Raw genomic sequence first — 19,579 nt, 5'->3', positions numbered from 1 at the left:
GTCACGTCTGCGACTCTGGAGAGACAGATGTGTGACAGAGAGAGAGAGAGACTGCTGCTGTAATGGCGACCCACTCCTCCAGATCTCCCCTGCGGCTTGAGCCCCTGCTCTTGATCACCTCTTGTTCTCAGGGAGGACGTTTTGATAACGTGGCCGACTAATCTCACTGGGTCTTTTTGTCTGCAAAAGGTCATATTTGCAAATTTATTGTTGAATGACAGAGTCCTTGAGATACACAGACGCCCTTTGACTAGCCACTCCATGCCCTTTCCACCACTGCAAATATAATTTGTTATGAGCTGTAGTTTAGTGTCGCTCATGGAGATTATGTTTAATATTAGCACTTCAAATATGGACACCCAAACAGGGAAAGCCCTTTTTTGTTATCATGCATGAATGAATGTGAGTGTACATCAGTGGCGGTTGTTCCTGCCAAATCCCAGTACCCCATTTCACTCCGCTCGTGCTGCTACCCTTGGGAGCATAAAATCAATATTGGCCTTTCCATACGCCGAGTTCAAAACATACATTATTAAGCACACTCGAGTCTAAATATAGCATAAATCCGAGTTGAAAAACGAAGGGGTGGATAATGAGAATTCCTTCATGTAAGCAGAGAGGCAACAGGGAGCGTGCCCATTCCCTCCCCCTAGCAAACTTGGCTTGTCTTGCTCCCGTTATCGGCGGCCTCACAGCGTCGCTCATCCTTGGCATTCTCCTCAGATAGCTTTATAAGGGCGGTGGTCGCCTTTGCACAAAGGGGCCGTTTGGTGAGATCAGATGAAAGCGTTCGCTCGCTCCCTTTTGTCTTGGGCCCCTGACTGACCGAGACTGTTGACATTTGAGCAACGGCAGCCCCGTCTGCTGGGATGACTCAATCTGGGTCAAGCCTCCTACCAAGGTGATAAGAGGGCTGGGGGAAGGCAGGCCGACAGACAGACAACGAGACGAGACGAGACGGTCAGAACAAAGATTCACATCTGGGCTGGGGGGGGTGGGGAGAAAGAGAGAGAGAGAGAGAGAGAGAGAGAGAGAGAGAGTGCGCATGTGATCGAGAGAGAAAGAGAGGAAAATTGAAAGACGGAGAAATTGACAAGAGAGGCTCTCTGAAGTGAACTGGAGACAGACTCTAAACTTTGGAGGAAGTGGAGCGCAGAGAGTCCCAGGGGGCCAGAAACTTAAAGGGCTTCTGAGAGGCTGAGGAGGCCCAGTGTTTAAAAACAGTCCTCACATCAATATGTCTCTCTCTCCCTCTCAACAAACAGCAGAGGCGGCTGCTAAGTTACATGTGTGGGGAGGATTAGTTTCAGACATGGCGGGGGGTACCCAGGGGGAGGACAGTGAAGCGCCAAATCCAACAAAAACACACACATTAGACGCTCATACACACAAACACACACATTATAAATACACAGGCTATAGAAACACACACACACACACACACTAAATGTGCTTTGTCTTTCAAAGCGGTCCCCTGGCCCACAGAACAGCACTTGGGTGTTGAGAAGGTCAATAAAAATGGTGAAGCGCCCGCAAGGCTTTCCCCTCGTGTTCTCTCACGTTTCCTCTCTCTGGGTCTTGTTTCGGGAAAGGGGTCTGCCGGGACCCCAGGCCCAGACAAAGAACAGTCTGCACGCACGCACACACACACACACACACACACACACACACACACACACACACACACACACACACACACACACACACACACACACCTACACACACACACACACACTCTCCTCACTTCACCCCACTCCCTCAGTCTGGCTTTCGTTGTTCTACCTTAGGCTAGACAGGTGTATTTATCTCCATTTGTAGATGTTGTTGATGGACGTGTACCAGTGTGTGTGAAAGTCTGTGGGTTGCTATTGACTGTTGACCTCACCGCAGGTTACATTTGCCAGACCACATTTAGACACACAGAGAGCCAAGCCTACTCTCCTTCAGAGAGGTACATAAGCACACAGAGTGATGCTGGTGTGTATTGTATAAATACATATACATTATATCTGAAATAATTGAATCTATTAAAAATCTATCTCTGGGATATTTCATAGGATAACTGGACTGTGATGAAGGGAAATGGTAGTGAAATCTCATTCCTTTTTTTCCCATTGGATGTGTGGGTGCTGTTTTAGCCTGAAATCTCCTTCAGTTTGTCAGCCCCATTAAAACACAATAACCAGGCCTGCTTGAGCTGCTTAATTATGGTTGCGGCTAAAGACTCTTTGTCTTCCTGCAGACTCGCCAACATAAATAAGTGAAGAAAACAAACAAAATAGGCTTCCCTCTCCCCAGCAATCACCAACACACACACACACACACACACACACACACACACACACACACACACACACACACACACACACACACACACAAACACAAACAAATAAACAAACAAACACACTCACACACTTATTCTCTCACTCACACACATTCACACAAGCCCAGTCCAGACATTTCTTCTGGCAGATTGGGTCGTCACACCAATTCCGCTTTAGTTCGGTGCTCTTTGCACGGACTAATCTGTACTCCAGCACTAATTGGCAGCCATGAACAAAATGTCACTGGAAATGCCTGCTGATTGAGTTCTGACAATGCACTGTGTTTTTTTTACTGTGTGTGTGTGTGTGTGTGTGTGTGTGTGTGTGTGTGTGTGTGTGTGTGTATGAAAGCAAGTGTGTGGGCCTTTGAGTGTCTGCAACTATGGTGACAGATAGTGGGACCCAAGCAGAGCAAAACAGAAGTGAGGAAGGCAATTAACCTGTGAGACCTGGACCAAGACTAAATGGGTTTGGAAGAGATGATCTGCTTCTGAGAACTAATCTCTATCTATGCATATCCTGAGGCATTCAAGATAATCATGATGTAGATAGATAGATAGATAGATAGATAGATAGATAGATAAATAGATAGATAGATAGATAGATAGATAGATAGATAGATACTTCTATCGATAGTATCATACAGCCCTACTCCACCCAACTCCAGGGTTAAGGACCAGTGGAGTTCCAGTATGACCAGTCCTACAGTATGTCCTCCATTTATAGACAATATGGCAGGAAAGAAGAATATCACAACAAAAGCTTGTCTGTTTGTGTGAGGCAAATGTCTATTCATATACAGCAGAGGAATCCAAGGCAACATATACCTGCTGTGTGTGTGTGTGTGTGTGAGAGAGAGAGAGAGAGAGAGAGAGAGAGAGATGGCTGGCGTGTCAGTGCCAGTGCCTCTTCCACATCAGACTGGATGCTAATGCTGGTCCGCACAGGTGCCTCCACTTCTTTTACAAATGGATCTGTGGCTGCGCCCACTGCCATCGCTGCTCCAAGGGTTGCTTTGAATTATTCATCAGACACACGCACACGCACACGCACACACACACACACACACACACACACACACACACACACACACACACACACACACACACAGTCTCTCAGTCTCGGGCTGGAACAACACTTCCCACCTGAGTGATATTGGCTTGTGTCAGCACGGGCCAATGTCACAGGAACAGCAAAAGCAAAAGCGGTGTGTGTGTGTGTGTGTGTGTGTGTGCGTGTGTGTGTGTGTGTGTGTGGCTCTGTCTCGATGGAGAGGCACAGCAGTGTACTCGGCACTCCCACCACTAGAACACTCAGTGTAATTAGATGTTTTAGCCGCGCTGTAATAAGATTTATTCTTGTGAGCGCAAGCTGCCCACATTTCGGCACCTGCCATTCTACACGGCAAGCCACAGAGCGCTTTCCGGAATATTCTCTCAGTCCTTTTGTTGTTTGGAGAGTGTGATTTTTTGGGACGCTGAGGCCTAATGGGCTTTTCTGAAACAGCCTCCTTTTAAATAACTGTCCAGACAGTAGCTCTCCATGCCTCCCCTAAAGGTTTTTTTTTTATTACACCGGTGTGTCATTTTGTAGCGTGGTGACATTTTGAAAGCGGGTTGGAGCCGATTAGGGCCTGCTGTGTGGCCCGCCAGCTGCAGGCCGGAGGAGGGTGAGACTGGACTCGGAAACTGGACTCTTGGCATCCTAATGCATTATTTACACCTGTGCTAATTTGTCCCTTCACCCATGGTTAGCTCCGCGGCTAAGGCATGTTAGCATCGGTCGGCCTGCCCTGTGGTCGCCACACACACACACACACACACACACACACACACACACACACACACACACAGGCCACACACACACACACACACACACACACACACACACACACACACACACACACAGGCCACACACACACACACACACACACACACATACACACACACAATCACACACCACTGCCAGAGTGTGAGTGGTATTCGTAAACACCCCCCACAGTGTCTGGGGGCAGGAGGGTGCTTGGCATTCATGCATGAGTGTCTGCCTATTTTCTCCTTGGCTGCCGAGAGGCTGAAGAGAGTGAAAAAGCAGAGAAATGAGAGAGAGCAATAGAGAAAAGAGAGAGAGATAGAGAAGAGAGAGAGCGAGTGAGACAGATAAAGAGAGAGAGAGAGAGAGATCTCCCTGGACTCCACCATCTGTATTCTGGACTGGCCGCCTGACCTCAGCGCACCTCCTTCTTGAACGGCGCGCCCTCCGGCCAACCTCGGCTGCCCGTCCCTCTTTTCAGCACTCTCCCTCACACCCACCCCCAGACGCCACGCCACGCCGGACCCCTCCCCCTCCCACTCCCACCCCCCCGCCAACCCCCGCCGGGTCGCTCTGGCGTGCACTGGGCCCAAGCGGCACCATGCTCCCATGTTTCCCTGGCAGTGTGCACGGGAGCACCTGGCCCACCGGACTCATAAGGGAGTCCTCTCACATACTGCTACAGGTTACGGGGGCTGCACAGGTCCCCATTGGAATGATCTGTGTGTGTGTGTGTGTGTGTGTGTGTGTGTGTGTGTGTGTGTGTGTGTGTGTGTGTGTGTGTGTGTGTGTGTGTGTGCATTTTAGCAGGTTTAGGCACTTGTATGTATGTGTGTGTGTATGTGTGTATGAGAGATAGAGACAGAAAAAGAGAAACAGGGAGAGAGAGAGAGAGAGAGAGAGAGAGAGAGAGAGAGAGAGAGCATAATGGGTGATTAGGTGTTGTGTTTGTACACCACAGCAGTGGCTCCTCTTCACCACCTCACAGCCCATAGCTGGACAGACACACTCCAGAGAGGCCCTTGGCATGCTGCCTCCATGCTTCACCTGAAGCGCCTCCACCTCCAGCTCCAGCTCTAGCTCATGCTCCAGCTGCTCCAGCCCTTCAGCCCAGCAGCGTGCCCTCGGGGTGCCGGGGCCCAGATTGGAGCTGACAGCTCTGGAGGTGTTTCGCCACCTCTGGATGAGAGCCGGCAAATGGTGGTCTCTGGAGATTAATACATGATATCATTATCAATGCTGGAGCCTTCACTCCTTGTTACGCCTGCAGGTGCAGCGTTGGGGAAAATCTGCAGGCAGCGATTTCATTTAGATGATGAAGTGTGTGTGTGAGAGAGAGAGAGAGAGCGAGAGAGTGTGAGGGGAAGAGCTCTCTTTTTTGAATAGAGAGCAAATGTCAAAATATGAACACATTCAAAGCAGCAGTCCAACCAGTCGTGTACTCTTTATTAAAATATATGCAATGAAAAACACCAGGCCTATAGTACTGTTCCTTAAACATTTTGCTTCTAGTCACCCTGGAGATAGTGAAAAGACCATTTTGGTGTGGTAATATGGCGGCTTGTGCTAACAATAGGTGTGCAGTGTACTGTATGAGCTAACAGTGAAAATGGAGCTCACCCTGAAGCCTCTCTCCCCTCTCTCCTTCCTTCAAGCTGCAACATTGGCAGCCGAGAAAGAGAAGGATGAGCCCTCAGAATATACCGTCTTTTGTCACGAGATATTAGCCCCACGGACGCCTTTTAGTCGGGGCACGCTCCGCTAAAGCTTTCAATCACGTCGACCGCCAGCGTGCCGCATTGGCTCAGCTATCCCGCCCGCCATCTCTCCATTGGATAAGAGTCACGCTTCGGCGGACAAATGATTGTTATTGTGTAAATTAAAACAGTGAGCCCTCCTCCGCTCCCTCCATCCCCCCACCTCCTTGTCTGGATAAGAATGACGAGGAATGACACGAGGCAGAGCAAAACGGAGACTGTGAATACCGATCAGAAGATTACCACCCAGGTATTCTCCGAGACGAGAATGCTCGGGGACTTATCTCGGCAATAGAGATCCTATTTGCTTTCTTCTCCCCTTCGGAACTCTTTTCTCTGCGCGCCTATGAAAAATCTTTTTAGATACGCTCCCGTTTATGTTGCCGAGGTATTACACTTCCCATTCTTGCTCTGCCTCGGGGCACTGTCTTGAGTTGTGTGAACATGCAAGCCCCAAAGCAGCGTAGAATCATTTCCATTATTGACTCAGATGTTGCTATTACGCTGTGGACGCTTTGGCACAGAGTGCTTTGTCGGCCCAATAGATGTCCGTCTGGGCGAATGTAGCATGAAACTTCCTGGATTTGTCTGGGGCCCTCGGCTTGGCCGACTGGGAGGCTGATTGGACACAGACAACAGGTGGGCCCTGGCCAATCCCAGTGATTGACCAAACCGTCGGAGGATGCGACAGGGCCAGACATAAAAAATCCAGATGCGGTGAAAAAATCCCCCGCCATTCTCGAGCGGCGAAACTGGGAATGCACTCTCCTCTTCCCCCCCTTTGTGGGAATGTTGGAATGAAAGTGATAGCAGATTAAGTAGAACAGGCGAGAAGAACTGGCACAATGGCGAACGGGGGCGGTGGTAGGAAAAAAACAGCTCAGCTTCAGTGGGCGGCATTGGTCTCACTTATGCTTTGTCACTCCCCTGAATTGGCAAGCGTGATTGACTGCGGCAGCGTCGGTGCGCGTCGCGGCAAACGCCATATCCGTCTTCTTTATGGGAGGCTGCGGCGGCGGAGAGGGCAGCGGGCAGCCGTCCGCACGGACAGAGACGGAATGGATGGGGACGCCAGGCGCTGGCCCATTCCAGAGGTTGTCTCAGGGGATTGATTTACTGTGGACTTAATGACCCCCCCCCCCCCCTTTTTTTGTTCTCTCTCGTTCCATTAAAAACATATTCTTCTCCGGCTCGATAATAGACCGTGACAAACTTCACATGGCTGTCTGTGTGTGTATTTGTGTCTGTGTGTGTGTGTGTGTGTGTGTGTGTGTGTGTGTGTGTGTGTCTGCCTACGGGTGTGTACATGTGTGGTTTTGTGGGTATATGTGGGTTTGTTTGTGTGTGTGTGCTTGTGTATAAAGGTGTGCATTTGTCTGAGAGTGAGTGCAGGTATGACAGTGGAGTGCAGGGCTTTGCCTTGTGGCAAGAAAACCGAGAGCAAAAATATTTTCCCTCAGCCTTCCATTTCATCCTAATGTTCCTGTGATGTCCTCCCGTATTGATTAGCGGAGGTGGAGGGGCATTTCATAAACCTGACACATCGTGCTAGCGCTGCTTCAAACATTGATCCCTTCCATGATAGAATGCCTACACGTAACTGCCCTTTGTCATGCCCCATGCGCAGGAGAAAAATAATGGAAGACGAGGAGAAGCTGTGGATTGGAGAGAAAATAGAAACGCCTCGAAAAAAGTATTTTGTTTTCCCCCTTCTTAGTGCAGCGCAGGGTGACACGATGCCAAAGCTTTAAAGTCCGAAAAAAAAGTGGGGGCAAGAAAATACTTCAAGACTGCGATGGCATCCATCATTCCGTTTGCAGGGGCTTTCAGGGTACGGGCGTGTGACAGCAAGAAATTCCATTTAACTAGAAAAATACGACAATCATTTACAAGACACGTGTCGGGCAATTGTTTTTTGACTGCATACCCACACAGCTGCAGGAGGGCGGGCTTAGTTGCGTTATGAGCTAGTCTGCCCACCTCCCCACACGTTTACTCTCGTGTGTCGCATTCAATCTGGGAAAATGGGATCTTGCTCATGAGGTGGCGTGCGAGAGGCTAATATATTATTATGGAGGAAATAAGCCCCCGACTCTGAGCGTAAAATGAAGTGAAAGTTTTGTGCTAGCGTCACAGTTGACACAGATGCTAAGTTGACACAGATGCTAATCGTCACCTGCAACAATCTCCAGATGAATTTCAACCTTCCTCATATTGTGCTCTTCATATTTCTATTCATGAATGGCACAATAACAGCAAGTGGCAACTCATTGAGCCAGTATTTGCTCCACTGTTAAATGTTACTTCCCTAGAAGCATTCATTGTCCTTACCACCTTCCATACTTCCATACTTCCATCTTTGTGCACGCTGTCTATAGCAGGCTGGCATCACAGGCTCAGTCTTTTTATGTGTGCACAAGTATATACACTCTTAAAACGAATGTGTTGTCCCTATCTGGACAGATATTGTGTAACAAAAAACACAAATGTCCCTATCTGGACACAGATATGTGTTAAAACAAGGTTGTTTTTTAACAAAAGTTGTGTTATTTTCAAGCACATATTGTGTAACAAATATAAGTTAACAAACTGTAGTTTGTAGTGTATCTGGACACAGATATGTAGTTAAAACAAGGCAAAGTTGTGTTGTTTTCAGTGTAGTGTATTGTGTGTGTAGTTAAAAGTGTAGTGTATTGTTGGGAGGAACATCTTGTACTTTCATTTTTTTTTCTGAAACCGAGCCTGATGAACTCCTTTCATCGGTGCTGCTGTAATCATGGTGGTTGCAAAAAAAGCTAATCTACCAAATCATGTAAACAGAAACCTTAAAAAAAACCTTTGCTGTTTTGTTATGTGAAACAAGGAGAGGAAATCATGTTTTGAGCAGTTTTATACCTGCGATGACATCGTCTTTTGAAGAAGTCCATTCGGTTGATAACTTTTTTTCCGGTGTCTTCAAAGATTCGCTCGGCTTCTCTTAAGCCCAGGCGCGAGCTGCAGGTGGTCTATGATCTGTTCCCCTTTCTCCAACTCCCAGCACATCAAACCCAAGTGGGCTGCAACTTTCAATCTAATGAGCCTTGAAGATGTATTGTATTTTTTTTAAATCTTACTCTTTTTGGGATGAGGTGGGTGTATCTTTGAAGTCACATCTTACCTTGTTGCTCTGGGGGTTTCTTCTTAGCTAGACAACCTGAGCATGAATGAACAGTGCAAATTAGATGATGGTTGAGATGAGTAGGTACCAGAAAATTGAATTACCCATCTCATGTGCACTACCAGGGTACTATGCGCTTGCTCATAGTTTCCTTACTGTTGGATTTTTCATCAACACAATGGAGCACATAACAGCCATCCTTAGTGTTCTCCTCTCCGACAGTCTCCGGTTCTTGTTCATTACATAAGAGAACATGGGTGGAAGTCTGTCTTTAATGAGGTACAGCAAGGGACAGGGAACATTGCTGTCAGTTTAACTGGAAAGAAAGCCGAACTGTTGACTTTGGAAAGGAAATCCCTTTATTTGATGTCTGATTAAGGCCTGAAGTTGCACTCAGTACGAGTACGCAGGAGAGAGGGAGGAAGAGAGAGGGAGAGAAAGATAGAGGGAGGTGAAGGGAACTCCTTATTATTCAGTCTGTTAGAGACTGAGGCATGCTGTGCTGCCACTCAGAGAGCCAGCGGGCATGGAAAAGGGGCATCGGCCAGAAGCGCTAAGGACAGCATCTGGTCACGACCTCGGTGACCTTGGCTTTTGGCCCGTTTTGGCAGCCAAGCAGGAACACCCCATCCACTCACTAGGCCCTAATGCTGTTGCGACTGCAGTTCTCGCCACTACCCCCCCCATCCTTTTCCCCTCTCTCCTCTCACCCTTCCTAAGCCGGCAAACCATGCTGAAGCCATTAGGCAGAGGCCTCCCGTTGATTAGCTGTATTTTGGCTTAGCGGCTGCTAATGAGCCGACACCCGTGCGTCGGAGTGGGGAAGGAGGTAGAAGGGGGGGGGGTGGGGGGGGGGGGGGGGTCTGATGGAATTAAAGGAGAAAATGAGAGAGAAGGATTTTTATTCCTTCTGTTCTCCACAGGGTTTCAGACGTGGTGGTGCAGCCTGTAAAAATGGGCCGTTGCAGATTTAGTGCCGACTGGCGCTAAACTGGCGGAATGGTAGGCTGGAGATTAGGCAATTGTCTGTTGCGTAGGTGACGTTTTTGTGTATTTTGTTTTTTGTGATAGATTGTGTGTATCTATGTGCCTCTGAGTGTGTGTGTGTGTGTGTGTGTGTGCAAATGCATGTTTGAGTGTTCGTGTGTGTCTGACCACATGGTCTGTGCCCCTCTCTAGCAAATAAACCCAGAGAAGACCTTGTGTTGATGGGTCAGGTTGACCTCAGCACACAACACTGACACAGGAAGCTCATAGGCTCTTACGGGCAGGCAGGCGAGATATGGGGTGGGGGGGGCTCTCTGGACGTAATTTGTGGCTAATGGAGCCTTAAACTGCAACAGTGGAATGTGCTTCCAGGTACTTAAGCTACATGGAGCACACGAAACCTCTAAAAGTCTCATTTGAATCAGAGATTTTATTTTGTCTGTAATCGAAGAGATCGCCTTCCAGCGAGAGTGCTTTTTGTTCTCGTTCCAGATCAAGAGCCATGTCATGGCCCTTTTACAAACTCTAACTGTTTCCACCCACTACAGAACTATATACCTTATAAACTAATCTTACATAAATGCCATGAGGTTGTTATGTGATATATAAAGACCATAGCGTTTTATTTTCTGTAGATTTAATTGGAGAAGCAACCGTGTGTTTTACATGACTTTCAAGCTGACCAACATGGTTTTTATATCTTCCCTTGAAGAAATATTAATTTGACATCTAAAAAAGGAGTCTCAAACCAAAAGTTTGAAAAAAGCATGCCAAGACCAGGGAGAGAGCTCCCAGCAAATGGCCCAACAGTCTGGTCACCCAGAGTGGAGCGCAATCATCTAAGCCAGCAGAAGAGAGAGAGAGAGTCACTTTAGCTCAATGGCGGCGGAGTTTAAACCGTTTAAATCTGCTGTGAGGTGCAAATCCTTCCCCTCACAATCCATCCTCTGTGTGCAGAGAGCAAGAGAGTGTGTTTCTTTTCCAGGCCTACTGAATAGACAGCTCTGATTATTGAGGGATGCTCAAAGTGTTCTCCGGCCGTCGGGCAGTTGAGAGTGGTTCCGTTATGTCCCTGTGCGCCGGATGCTCTCACTTTTTTCTACCTCTGCAGAGCCATTCCTATCGGTGACAGGTGTGAGAGATTATTTGTTCATGCTGTGGTTCACAAAGTTTAAAAGCGTGTGTATGTGTGTGTGTGTGTGTGTGTGTGTGTGTGTGTGTGTTTGATCAGCCTTTCTCTCTGTGTTTTCCAGTGGTGAGTCATAGTCCTGGGGAAGGTTTATTTAATTGCATGTACACACTGTGTGCTAGTACGAGTGAGAATCGTTTCCCTGCTTCCATGGCTGTATATGTGTCCTAGTCATAAGTCATTTATTTGAGTAAAACTGTTTGAATGAGTATGAATGCTTGTTTTTGTGTGTGTGTATGTCAGAGAGAACTGTCCTCATATGTTCCCCTGACCTGATTCAAGCACACTCACTCACATGCAGCAGCAGCAGCAGCACCATATCATCAGAGGAACAGCCTCTCCCCCCCCCCCACCCCCACCCCACCCGAACACATGAAAGCCCCAGCACCATCAGCACCAGCGCTAGCATCAGCGCTAGCTCAAGCTGCTTTGGCCTCACGCGCCAACATGAGATCAAATAGGACAGCCTCTTCATAAAACATCATAGGCAGTGCAAGCACGCAAGCACAGCCACACCCCCCCCCCCCCCCACCCCCCATACACATCCATACACACACACACACACACACACACACCCTGGACACCCCCCAGTCCAAAGCCCTCCAAGTGAGCTTTACTCACTTGTGTTACTTTGTCTAACGGCAGGCAGCGTGGAACACCATGCAGGCCTGTCACGCTCGCCAAGCAGCTCCGTCTGTGTCTGTGACAGCCACGGCATCTGAGTCATCTGGCTGACAGGCGACTTCCAAACCCGAAACATTTTGTTTTCCCGCTGTAAATGTGCATTAGTCAGGAGACGACCTTGCCAGATATTCAGTGGGGTATGCAAAAGCGGTTTCAAGCTGTTATCCGCTTCCCTTCCTCTCATGCTTGCCTTTCATGATTCCTGAACAAGGCTTCCCCATAAAATGCCTCAGAAAGCCTCGGTGGCAAGATGGCAGATTTTAGTATAACGGGTGTAGTTGTGGCAAACCTGTTCTCACTTCATGGGCCGTACATACAGTATGTGTGGTTGGTGTGCTTTGCTTCACAGTGGATTATCTTGGCTCAGCTGGGCTATGTTTGAGTTTAGCTTTCATTAGGATTACGTCCAGGAAGCCCTCATCAGAGACGAGACGAGCTCGCTCTGCCACTTTTCTGGCCGGACAGTTGGCCAAACCGTAGTGAGACGTTTATCCGATCCCTGTCAACACACAGTTTTAAACGATGCTCATTCGTCATGGCCAGAGCACCCAAATGAATCCCCTACTACAGATTTTCCAGGCTGCAGCCCACAGGAACAGGGCATCTGGAAACGTTGCAGGCGGACGGGGAGTGCAGACAGATGTGCCTCGGTACAGCTGATCCGATGGCGCTTGGCCAGGACAGATGTTAAATGACCCGCAGAACCTCTGGAGAGTTTGGTTTTTAATGCCAACGAATCTCTCGCAGGCAAACCGTCATCAGGCCTCGTTTAAGATTCAAAGACGTTCTTCCGGCTCCCACATATTTTCCCTTGAGTGAACAAACACTCGCAATGAGAATTAATGTGCTGTCATTGTTATAGCCCCCCACGCCTCACCCTTCATCCTTCTGCCTACGTTCTTTTCCTTACAGTGTGTTTTTCCTCTTGAATGGGTCCTTTCATGGCGGCAGAATTGTATTGAGCAGTTTGTATTGATGGCAAGGTTTTCATCACCATAGTTTTGCTAACTGAGTTTGGGTCCCACAAAACATACGACTGACTGGCATTTGTAGAGTCCGGTCAATGCAGAACAGCTGGCAGGAGAGAGAGATGAAAGACTTTTTTTTTTTTGGTCGATCTTCGTTGTTATTTTGTGGGTCTCATTGCATTGCTCCAACCGACCATCTGTTTGTTTGTTTGTTTGTTTATGTGCTTGGTTGTTATGGGGAGAGGAGCTCGAGCTCGCTTTGTTTGCAGACATGTTGTTGGTTTTGATGTGTACAGTGTGTGCTTACAATGGTGCATAATGACGGCATGCCTCTCTGAGCTGTCCATCAACATCAGCATCAGACTCAGACCCATTCTCCCGGTGCAGGCTCTGGTCTTGTGACCCCCAATGACATGCTGCAAACCCCCCCTCAAACACCACCACCACTTACCCCTGCCTCTCCACGGCTCTCGTTTGGTCAGCATCATGCTCGCTGCACATGCACATAAACATACACACACACACACACACACACACACACACACACCACAAACCACAGCTGCCATGAACTGTAAAAGAACAACAATCAATTAAGCAAAGAAAAAGAAAACTTTGCAAAGACACAAAAAAGCTGAAGACACAAATAATTCTCTTTTTTCCTGTCTGTGATCTCTCCTCATCACTCTTCTTCTTTCTCCTGGTCTTTTCTCCTTCTCATCTTCTCATCCCATTGGTCATGATCCTCTTGTGTTTTTTCTTCTTATGATTTCCCCCGTCCCCACAAACCCCCACCCCTCCTGACACCCCCACCTGCACTCTCCCTTCTCGTTCTCCTCCTCTCTGTGTCCTCCCCCCTTCCCTCCCCACCTCTCCTCCTCCTCCTCCTCCTCCTGCCCTCCTCCCTTCCCTGGGATGACTAACGTTATAGAGGCCACCACAGCACCAGGCCCCCCGGTCCCAAGCCCTGTGCCCCCCACTTCTTTGACTTACTCCTCTCCTCCCCCACCAGTTGTCCCGAGCTCAGGCGCCCTCCCCTCCGCTCCCCGTGACGTGGTCCCTGTCCTAGTGTCCAGCCGCTCTGTGCGCCTCAGCTGGCGCCCCCCAATGGAGGCCCGCGGAAACGTCCATACCTATGGCGTCTACTATTCGCAGGAGGGGATCAACAGGTATGTGAGTGAGTGAGTGAGTGAGTGAGTGAGTGAGTGAGTGAGTGAGAGTGAGTGTGTGTGAGTGAGTGTGTGTGAGTGAGTGTGTGTGTGTGAGTGAGTGTGTGTGTGAGTGAGTGTGTGAGTGTGTGAGTGAGTGAGTGAGTGAGGTGTGTGTGTGAGTGTGTGAGTGTGTGTAGGTGAGGTGTGTGAGGTGTGTGTGTGTGTGTGAGTGAGTGTGTGAGAGTGTGTGTGTGTGTGGTGAGGTGTGTGAGTGAGGTGAGTGGTGAGTGTGAGGTGAGTGTGTGTGGTGTGTGTGTGGTGAGGTGTGTGAGTGAGTGGTAGTGAGTGAGTGTGTGTGAGTGGTGAGTGTGTGAGAGTGAGTGTGTGAGTGAGTGTGTGTGTGTGGTGAGTGTGTAAAAGTGAGTGTGTGTGTGTGAGTGTGTGAGTGAGTGAGTGAAAGTGAGTGAGTGGTGGAGGTGAGAGTGTGTGTGTGAGAGTGAGTGTGTGAGTGAGAGTGAGTGAGTGAGTGAGTGTGTGTGTGTGTGGTGAGTGTGTGAGTGAGTGTGTGAGGAGTGTGTGAGAGTGAGTGAGTGAGTGAGTGAGGTGTGTGAAGGTGTGGTAGGTGTAGTGAGTGAAGGTGAGTGTGTGTGAGTGTGTGAGTAGTGTGTGTGGTGAGTGAGTAGTGTGTGAGAGTGTGTGAGTGAGTGAGTGTGTGAGGTGTGTGTGAGTGTGTGTGAGTGAGGTAGGTGTGTGAGGTGTGTGAGGTGGGGTGTGTGAGTAGGTAGGTGAGTGTGTGTGAAGTGTGTGGAGTGTGTGAGTGGAAGGTGTGTGAGAAGTGTGTGAGTGTGTGAGTGAGTGAGTGTGTGAGTGTGTGTGAGTGAGTGAGTGTGTGAGTGTGTGTGTGAGTGAGTGTGTGAGTGAGTGTGTGAGTGTGTGAGTGAGTGAGTGAGTGAGTGAGTGTGTGAGTGTGTGAGTGTGTGAGTGAGTGAGTGTGTAGTGTGTGAGTGTGTGTGTGAGTGTGTGAGTGAGTGAGTGAGTGTGTGAGAGTGTGTGAGTGTGTGTGTGAGTGAGTGAGTGAGTGAGTGAGTGAGTGTGTGAGTGAGTGAGAGTGTGTGTGTGTGTGTGAGTGTGTGAGTGTGTGTGTGTGTGAGTGTGTGAGTGTGTGTGTGAGTGAGTGTGTGTGTGTGAGTGAGTGAGTGAGTGAGTGAGTGAGTGAGTGAGTGAGTGAGTGAGTGTGTGAGTGGTGAGTGAGTGAGTGAGTGTGTGAGTGTGTGAGTGTGTGAGTGAGTGGTGAGTGAGTGAGTGAGTGAGTGAGTGAGTGAGTGTGTGAGTGTGTGAGTGAGTGAGTGTGTGAGTGTGTGAGTGTGTGAGTGTGTGAGTGTGTGTGTGAGTGAGTGAGTGAGTGAGTGAGTGGTGAGTGAGTGAGTGAGTGAGTGAGTGTGTGTGTGAGTGTGTGTGTGTGAGTGTGTGTGTGTGTGAGTGTGTGTGTGTGTGAGTGAGTGAGTGTGTGAGTGTGTGTGTGTGAGTGTGTGTGTGAGTGAGTGAGTGGTGAGTGAGTGAGTGAGTGAGTGTGTGAGTGGTGTGTGTGTGTGAGTGAGTGAGTGAGTGAGTGTGTGAGTGGTGAGTGAGTGAGTGAGTGTGTGAGTGAGTGAGTGAGTGAGTGTGAGTGAGTGAGTGAGTGAGTGAGTGTGTGAGTGTGTGAGTGAGTGAGTGTGTGAGTGAGTGAGTGAGTGTGTGAGTGTGTGAGTGGTGAGTGAGTGAGTGTGTGTGTGAGTGAGTGAGTGTGTGAGTGAGTGAGTGAGTGAGTGAGTGAGTGAGTGAGTGTGTGTGTGGTGAGTGTGTGAGTGGTGAGTGAGTGAGTGAGTGGTGAGTGAGTGAGTGAGTGAGTGAGTGAGTGAGTGAGTGTGTGTGTGAGTGTGTGAGTGAGTGAGTGTGTGAGTGTGTGAGTGTGTGAGTGGTGAGTGAGTGAGTGAGTGTGTGAGTGAGTGAGTGTGTGTGTGTGAGTGTGTGTGTGTGTGAGTGTGTGTGTGTGTGTGAGTGAGTGAGTGTGTGAGTGAGTGAGTGAGTGAGTGTGTGTGTGTGAGTGAGTGAGTGTGTGAGTGAGTGAGTGAGTGAGTGAGTGAGTGTGAGTGAGTGAGTGAGTGAGTGAGTGAGTGGTGAGTGAGTGTGTGGTGAGTGAGTGTGTGTGTGAGTGTGTGAGTGTGTGGTACTCAAACAAGAATATAAATACACTGCAAGAGTGCCATGATCTCATTTTTGAATTACACACCATCTGAGTTACTACTAATGCAACGCCAAACCATATGCAATGGTGACTTTCCCCAATACAACAATTGTAGTTTTAATAATGGAAGATGGTCAAGAAACAGAGATAGTAGGCAGTTATACTCTTGTGTTTGGTACTTCATGGCATTAACCACAGCATTTAGAGGCCATTTGGAGATGACAGTTAGCTTTTACTTATGACATAACATGTCATATTCAAGTCCTCTCAAGTGGACATTTCATCTAGTCTCTGCCATCCTGATCAAGATGGCTTTGGCAAGTACATTAACGAAGTGCTCTGTAGTCCTGTCGTGTCCTTGTCATGTTTGCCGTCTTCTGTAGCAGAGTCAGGTTGCCATGAAATGCAAGAGACTGCTGTTTACTCTCCCGGATCCATAAATCTGTGAGGACAGATTACTGAAGATTTCACTTTCACTGTACGGACACAGGCCCATAAGCCAAGAGGAGTTTGTGGGTGTTATATTTTCATCCTCCTCTCCTGGTTTCTCCCCCCATCTCTTTTCTCCTCCTCCCTGATTGGCTCTTTGATTTTGCTGTTTCTTCCTCTTCTCTCCTCTTACTCTCTCTCTCTCTCTGTCTCCTCTCCTCTCTGTCTCTCTCTCTCTCTTCCCTCTCTGTCTCTCTCTCTCTCCTCTCTCTCTCTCTCCTCTCTGTCTCCTCTCTCTCCTCTCTCTCTCTCTCTCTCTCTCTTCTCCCTCTCCCCTCTCTCTCTCTCCCTCTCCCTCTCTCTCTCTGTCTCTCTCTCTCTCTCCCTCTCTGTCTCTCTCTCTCTCTCTCCTCTCTGTCTCTCTCTCTCTTCCTCCCTCTCTGTCCTCTCTCTCTCTCTCTCTCTCTCTCTCCTCTCCTCTCTCTCCCTCTCCTCTCTCTCCTCTCTCTCTCTCTCCCTCTCTCTCCCTCCCCCTCCTCTCTTGGGAGGCATTAGAATGTTGCATCTTTTATCTCTTTTTGCTTTGTCCTTTTCACATACGCCCTGATAAGCTCTCATATATTTTCAAACTCTCTCTCTCTCTCTCTCTCTCTCTGTGTGTGTGTGTGTGATGAGTAGTGCAAGTTCCTGGTCCAGTGCAGAACCTGCGTGCCCAGGCTACATCCCCCTCCTCCATCGAGGCATTCTGGGACCCCCCAGCTTACACCAATGGACCCATCCAGGGCTACAGGCTGCTCTGGACAGAGAACTCTTCTGGAAAGGAGCAGGTACTTGTCTAAGGCTATTACAGCCTTTAGGTTAGGCTAATATTGGCTAATATTAATATTAGGCTTCAGTTATTTAGGGCACTCTACCATTCAGAGTGAGGGAAAACTTGTGTTTATTGTTGATTGATGCTGTTGAAGGTCATTTCAAACTAGCTGTTTGTGAAATTGGGCCACGATAGCAGTTTTGCTGGAGGCAAGCCTTAGAACACGCTTAGAATCAAATGAGTGCTCACTGCATAGCAAGCAGTAGGGTGCTCCAGTGTCTCCATCTGTGTATTCATTTCTCTAAACTCCAAAGACATCATGTTCATGAATATCCTCCTTTTGTGCAGACGAACCCAGCAAGAGAGGCCACACTGCTAAAAGCTGAGCTTCATAGCGGGAGTGAAATTATATCAAGACTTTCTGAAAAATATGTTAAGCATTGACTTTCAACAGATGAACACTTTGCACTTTTATTGCGCATCAAGATGAAACAGAATCTCTGGTGTGTGTTTGGGAAAGAAAAAAACATAGAACACTTCCTTTTTTAAGACAAGAAAGCTACCGGTCCAAAACGGGAAGTGCTCCAGTATTTTAAAAAAGCTACAGAGATTGACTGGCTAATGAAATGTGGCAGTCTTTTAAAGTTGGTTCAGTTTGAAGTTGTGATTTCTGCTTAGACTTGTTTCCTTGGGACTTAAAGGCCCTACTCGGCTCCATTCTCTCTGCTTCAGTTACTGCTGACACCCACGGTTCAGGGCACTTCACTTTAGAGCAACAGCCTCAGCCTTAAACGGCCTCCAATATGAGTAGAGAAAAAGAGTTTCCATTTTTAAGGAGTCCTTGAGAACATGAGATGAGATGAAGTGAAGAGTGTCAAAGGGAGTATATTCTATTTGGAGACACCATTCGTAATACCAAGCAGACGCTGTGTGATTTTTTTTTTTAAGTAAATTTTTGGGGCTTTTTGGCTTTATTTGTATAGGACAGTGAAGAGTGAGACAGGAAGTAAGTGGGAGAGAGATGGAGTGGGATTGGGAAATGACCGCAGGTCGGATTCGAACCTGGGTCCCCGTGGGCACTCGGACCCGTACATGGCATAAGCGCTGTAGCCTGTTGTGCCACAGCACCCCCTCCCACTGTGTGATTTTTACCCAATTTTAGCCCCCAATCAGTCAAATCCAACAAACCTTTGATATTGAGCCAGATTTCTGTGTGATTTGTTGTGTAGTTTGAGCAGGTTCATGGTGCCAGAATAGAAAATGTAACAATAAGCATTCCGGATTGGATTTGCCAAAAATGTTATCAACTGTCTAGCAGCGTGAGTTGTCAAATGCATTGTGTGAGCACAGCAATTTTGTCCAATTGAAATGTGTAGTGTGAGTTGCCACGTCACATTCAGCTGAAGAAAAGCATGGTGTCTGCCCAACTTAAGATCCTCACCATGGTAGCACAGACATGTAATGATTTCTTGAGCCTAGTTAAAGCCCCCCAACATTTTCAACTTAATAAAACAGTTTAGAAATCATTGTGATGGTTAATAGTGTAATCTGCACTAGCGTTCGGCAGTGTATGAATCAGGAAGTCCAGTGAGAAGTGAGAACGAGCGAGAAACACAAAATGCTTAAAATTCTCTGGACATACACACGCCTCCCTCAAGCACCGGTTAGCCATGCTGTCTAGCTATAGGATGGCATCATTTTTTAGATGTTCATCATGGCAGAGCCAGCGAAAAGACCAAAAAGACGGTTGTGAAATATGCACCCCAAAGCTGTAGGGGGAGCTCTGTAGAGAAAAATGTGACAACAAAAGTGAGAGAATGGCCCATTCATGGCTTAAAAGAGCAATTTATTTTGATGTAGCAAGTTGTACTCAATGGCTATGCTACATGCTATTCAGTTGTAAATGCATATTCCGATCTTACTCAAAACTGCACTGAGGAAGTTCCCTTTAAGGTGTTCAGTGATGTAGCTAAACTTAACTCGGCAGAATTATTTACCTATATCTCTAATTCACAACATTCATGTTGTCCTGAAGAGATAGTGATATGCGTCATGTAACCCTTCATTGAGACATTCCATCCATTAAAAA

At 47.9% G+C, this 19,579-nt stretch overlaps 1 protein-coding gene across 1 annotated transcript in view; it reads left to right on the top strand.

The window, feature by feature from the left end:
* Positions 1-19,579, top strand: part of dcc (DCC netrin 1 receptor) — a 216,218-nt gene that overhangs the window by 127,413 nt on the left and 69,226 nt on the right. Inside the window, 2 exon segments of the mRNA XM_048259294.1 lie at positions 13,888-14,052; positions 17,358-17,506. Coding sequence (XP_048115251.1) covers positions 13,888-14,052; positions 17,358-17,506 — 314 coding nt within the window.

This window comes from Alosa alosa, chromosome 12, assembly GCF_017589495.1.
Source record: "Alosa alosa isolate M-15738 ecotype Scorff River chromosome 12, AALO_Geno_1.1, whole genome shotgun sequence".
Classification (NCBI taxonomy): domain Eukaryota; kingdom Metazoa; phylum Chordata; class Actinopteri; order Clupeiformes; family Clupeidae; genus Alosa; species Alosa alosa.
Note: the sequence above shows the minus strand (reverse complement) of the source record. Positions and strands in the feature narration are given on the sequence as shown.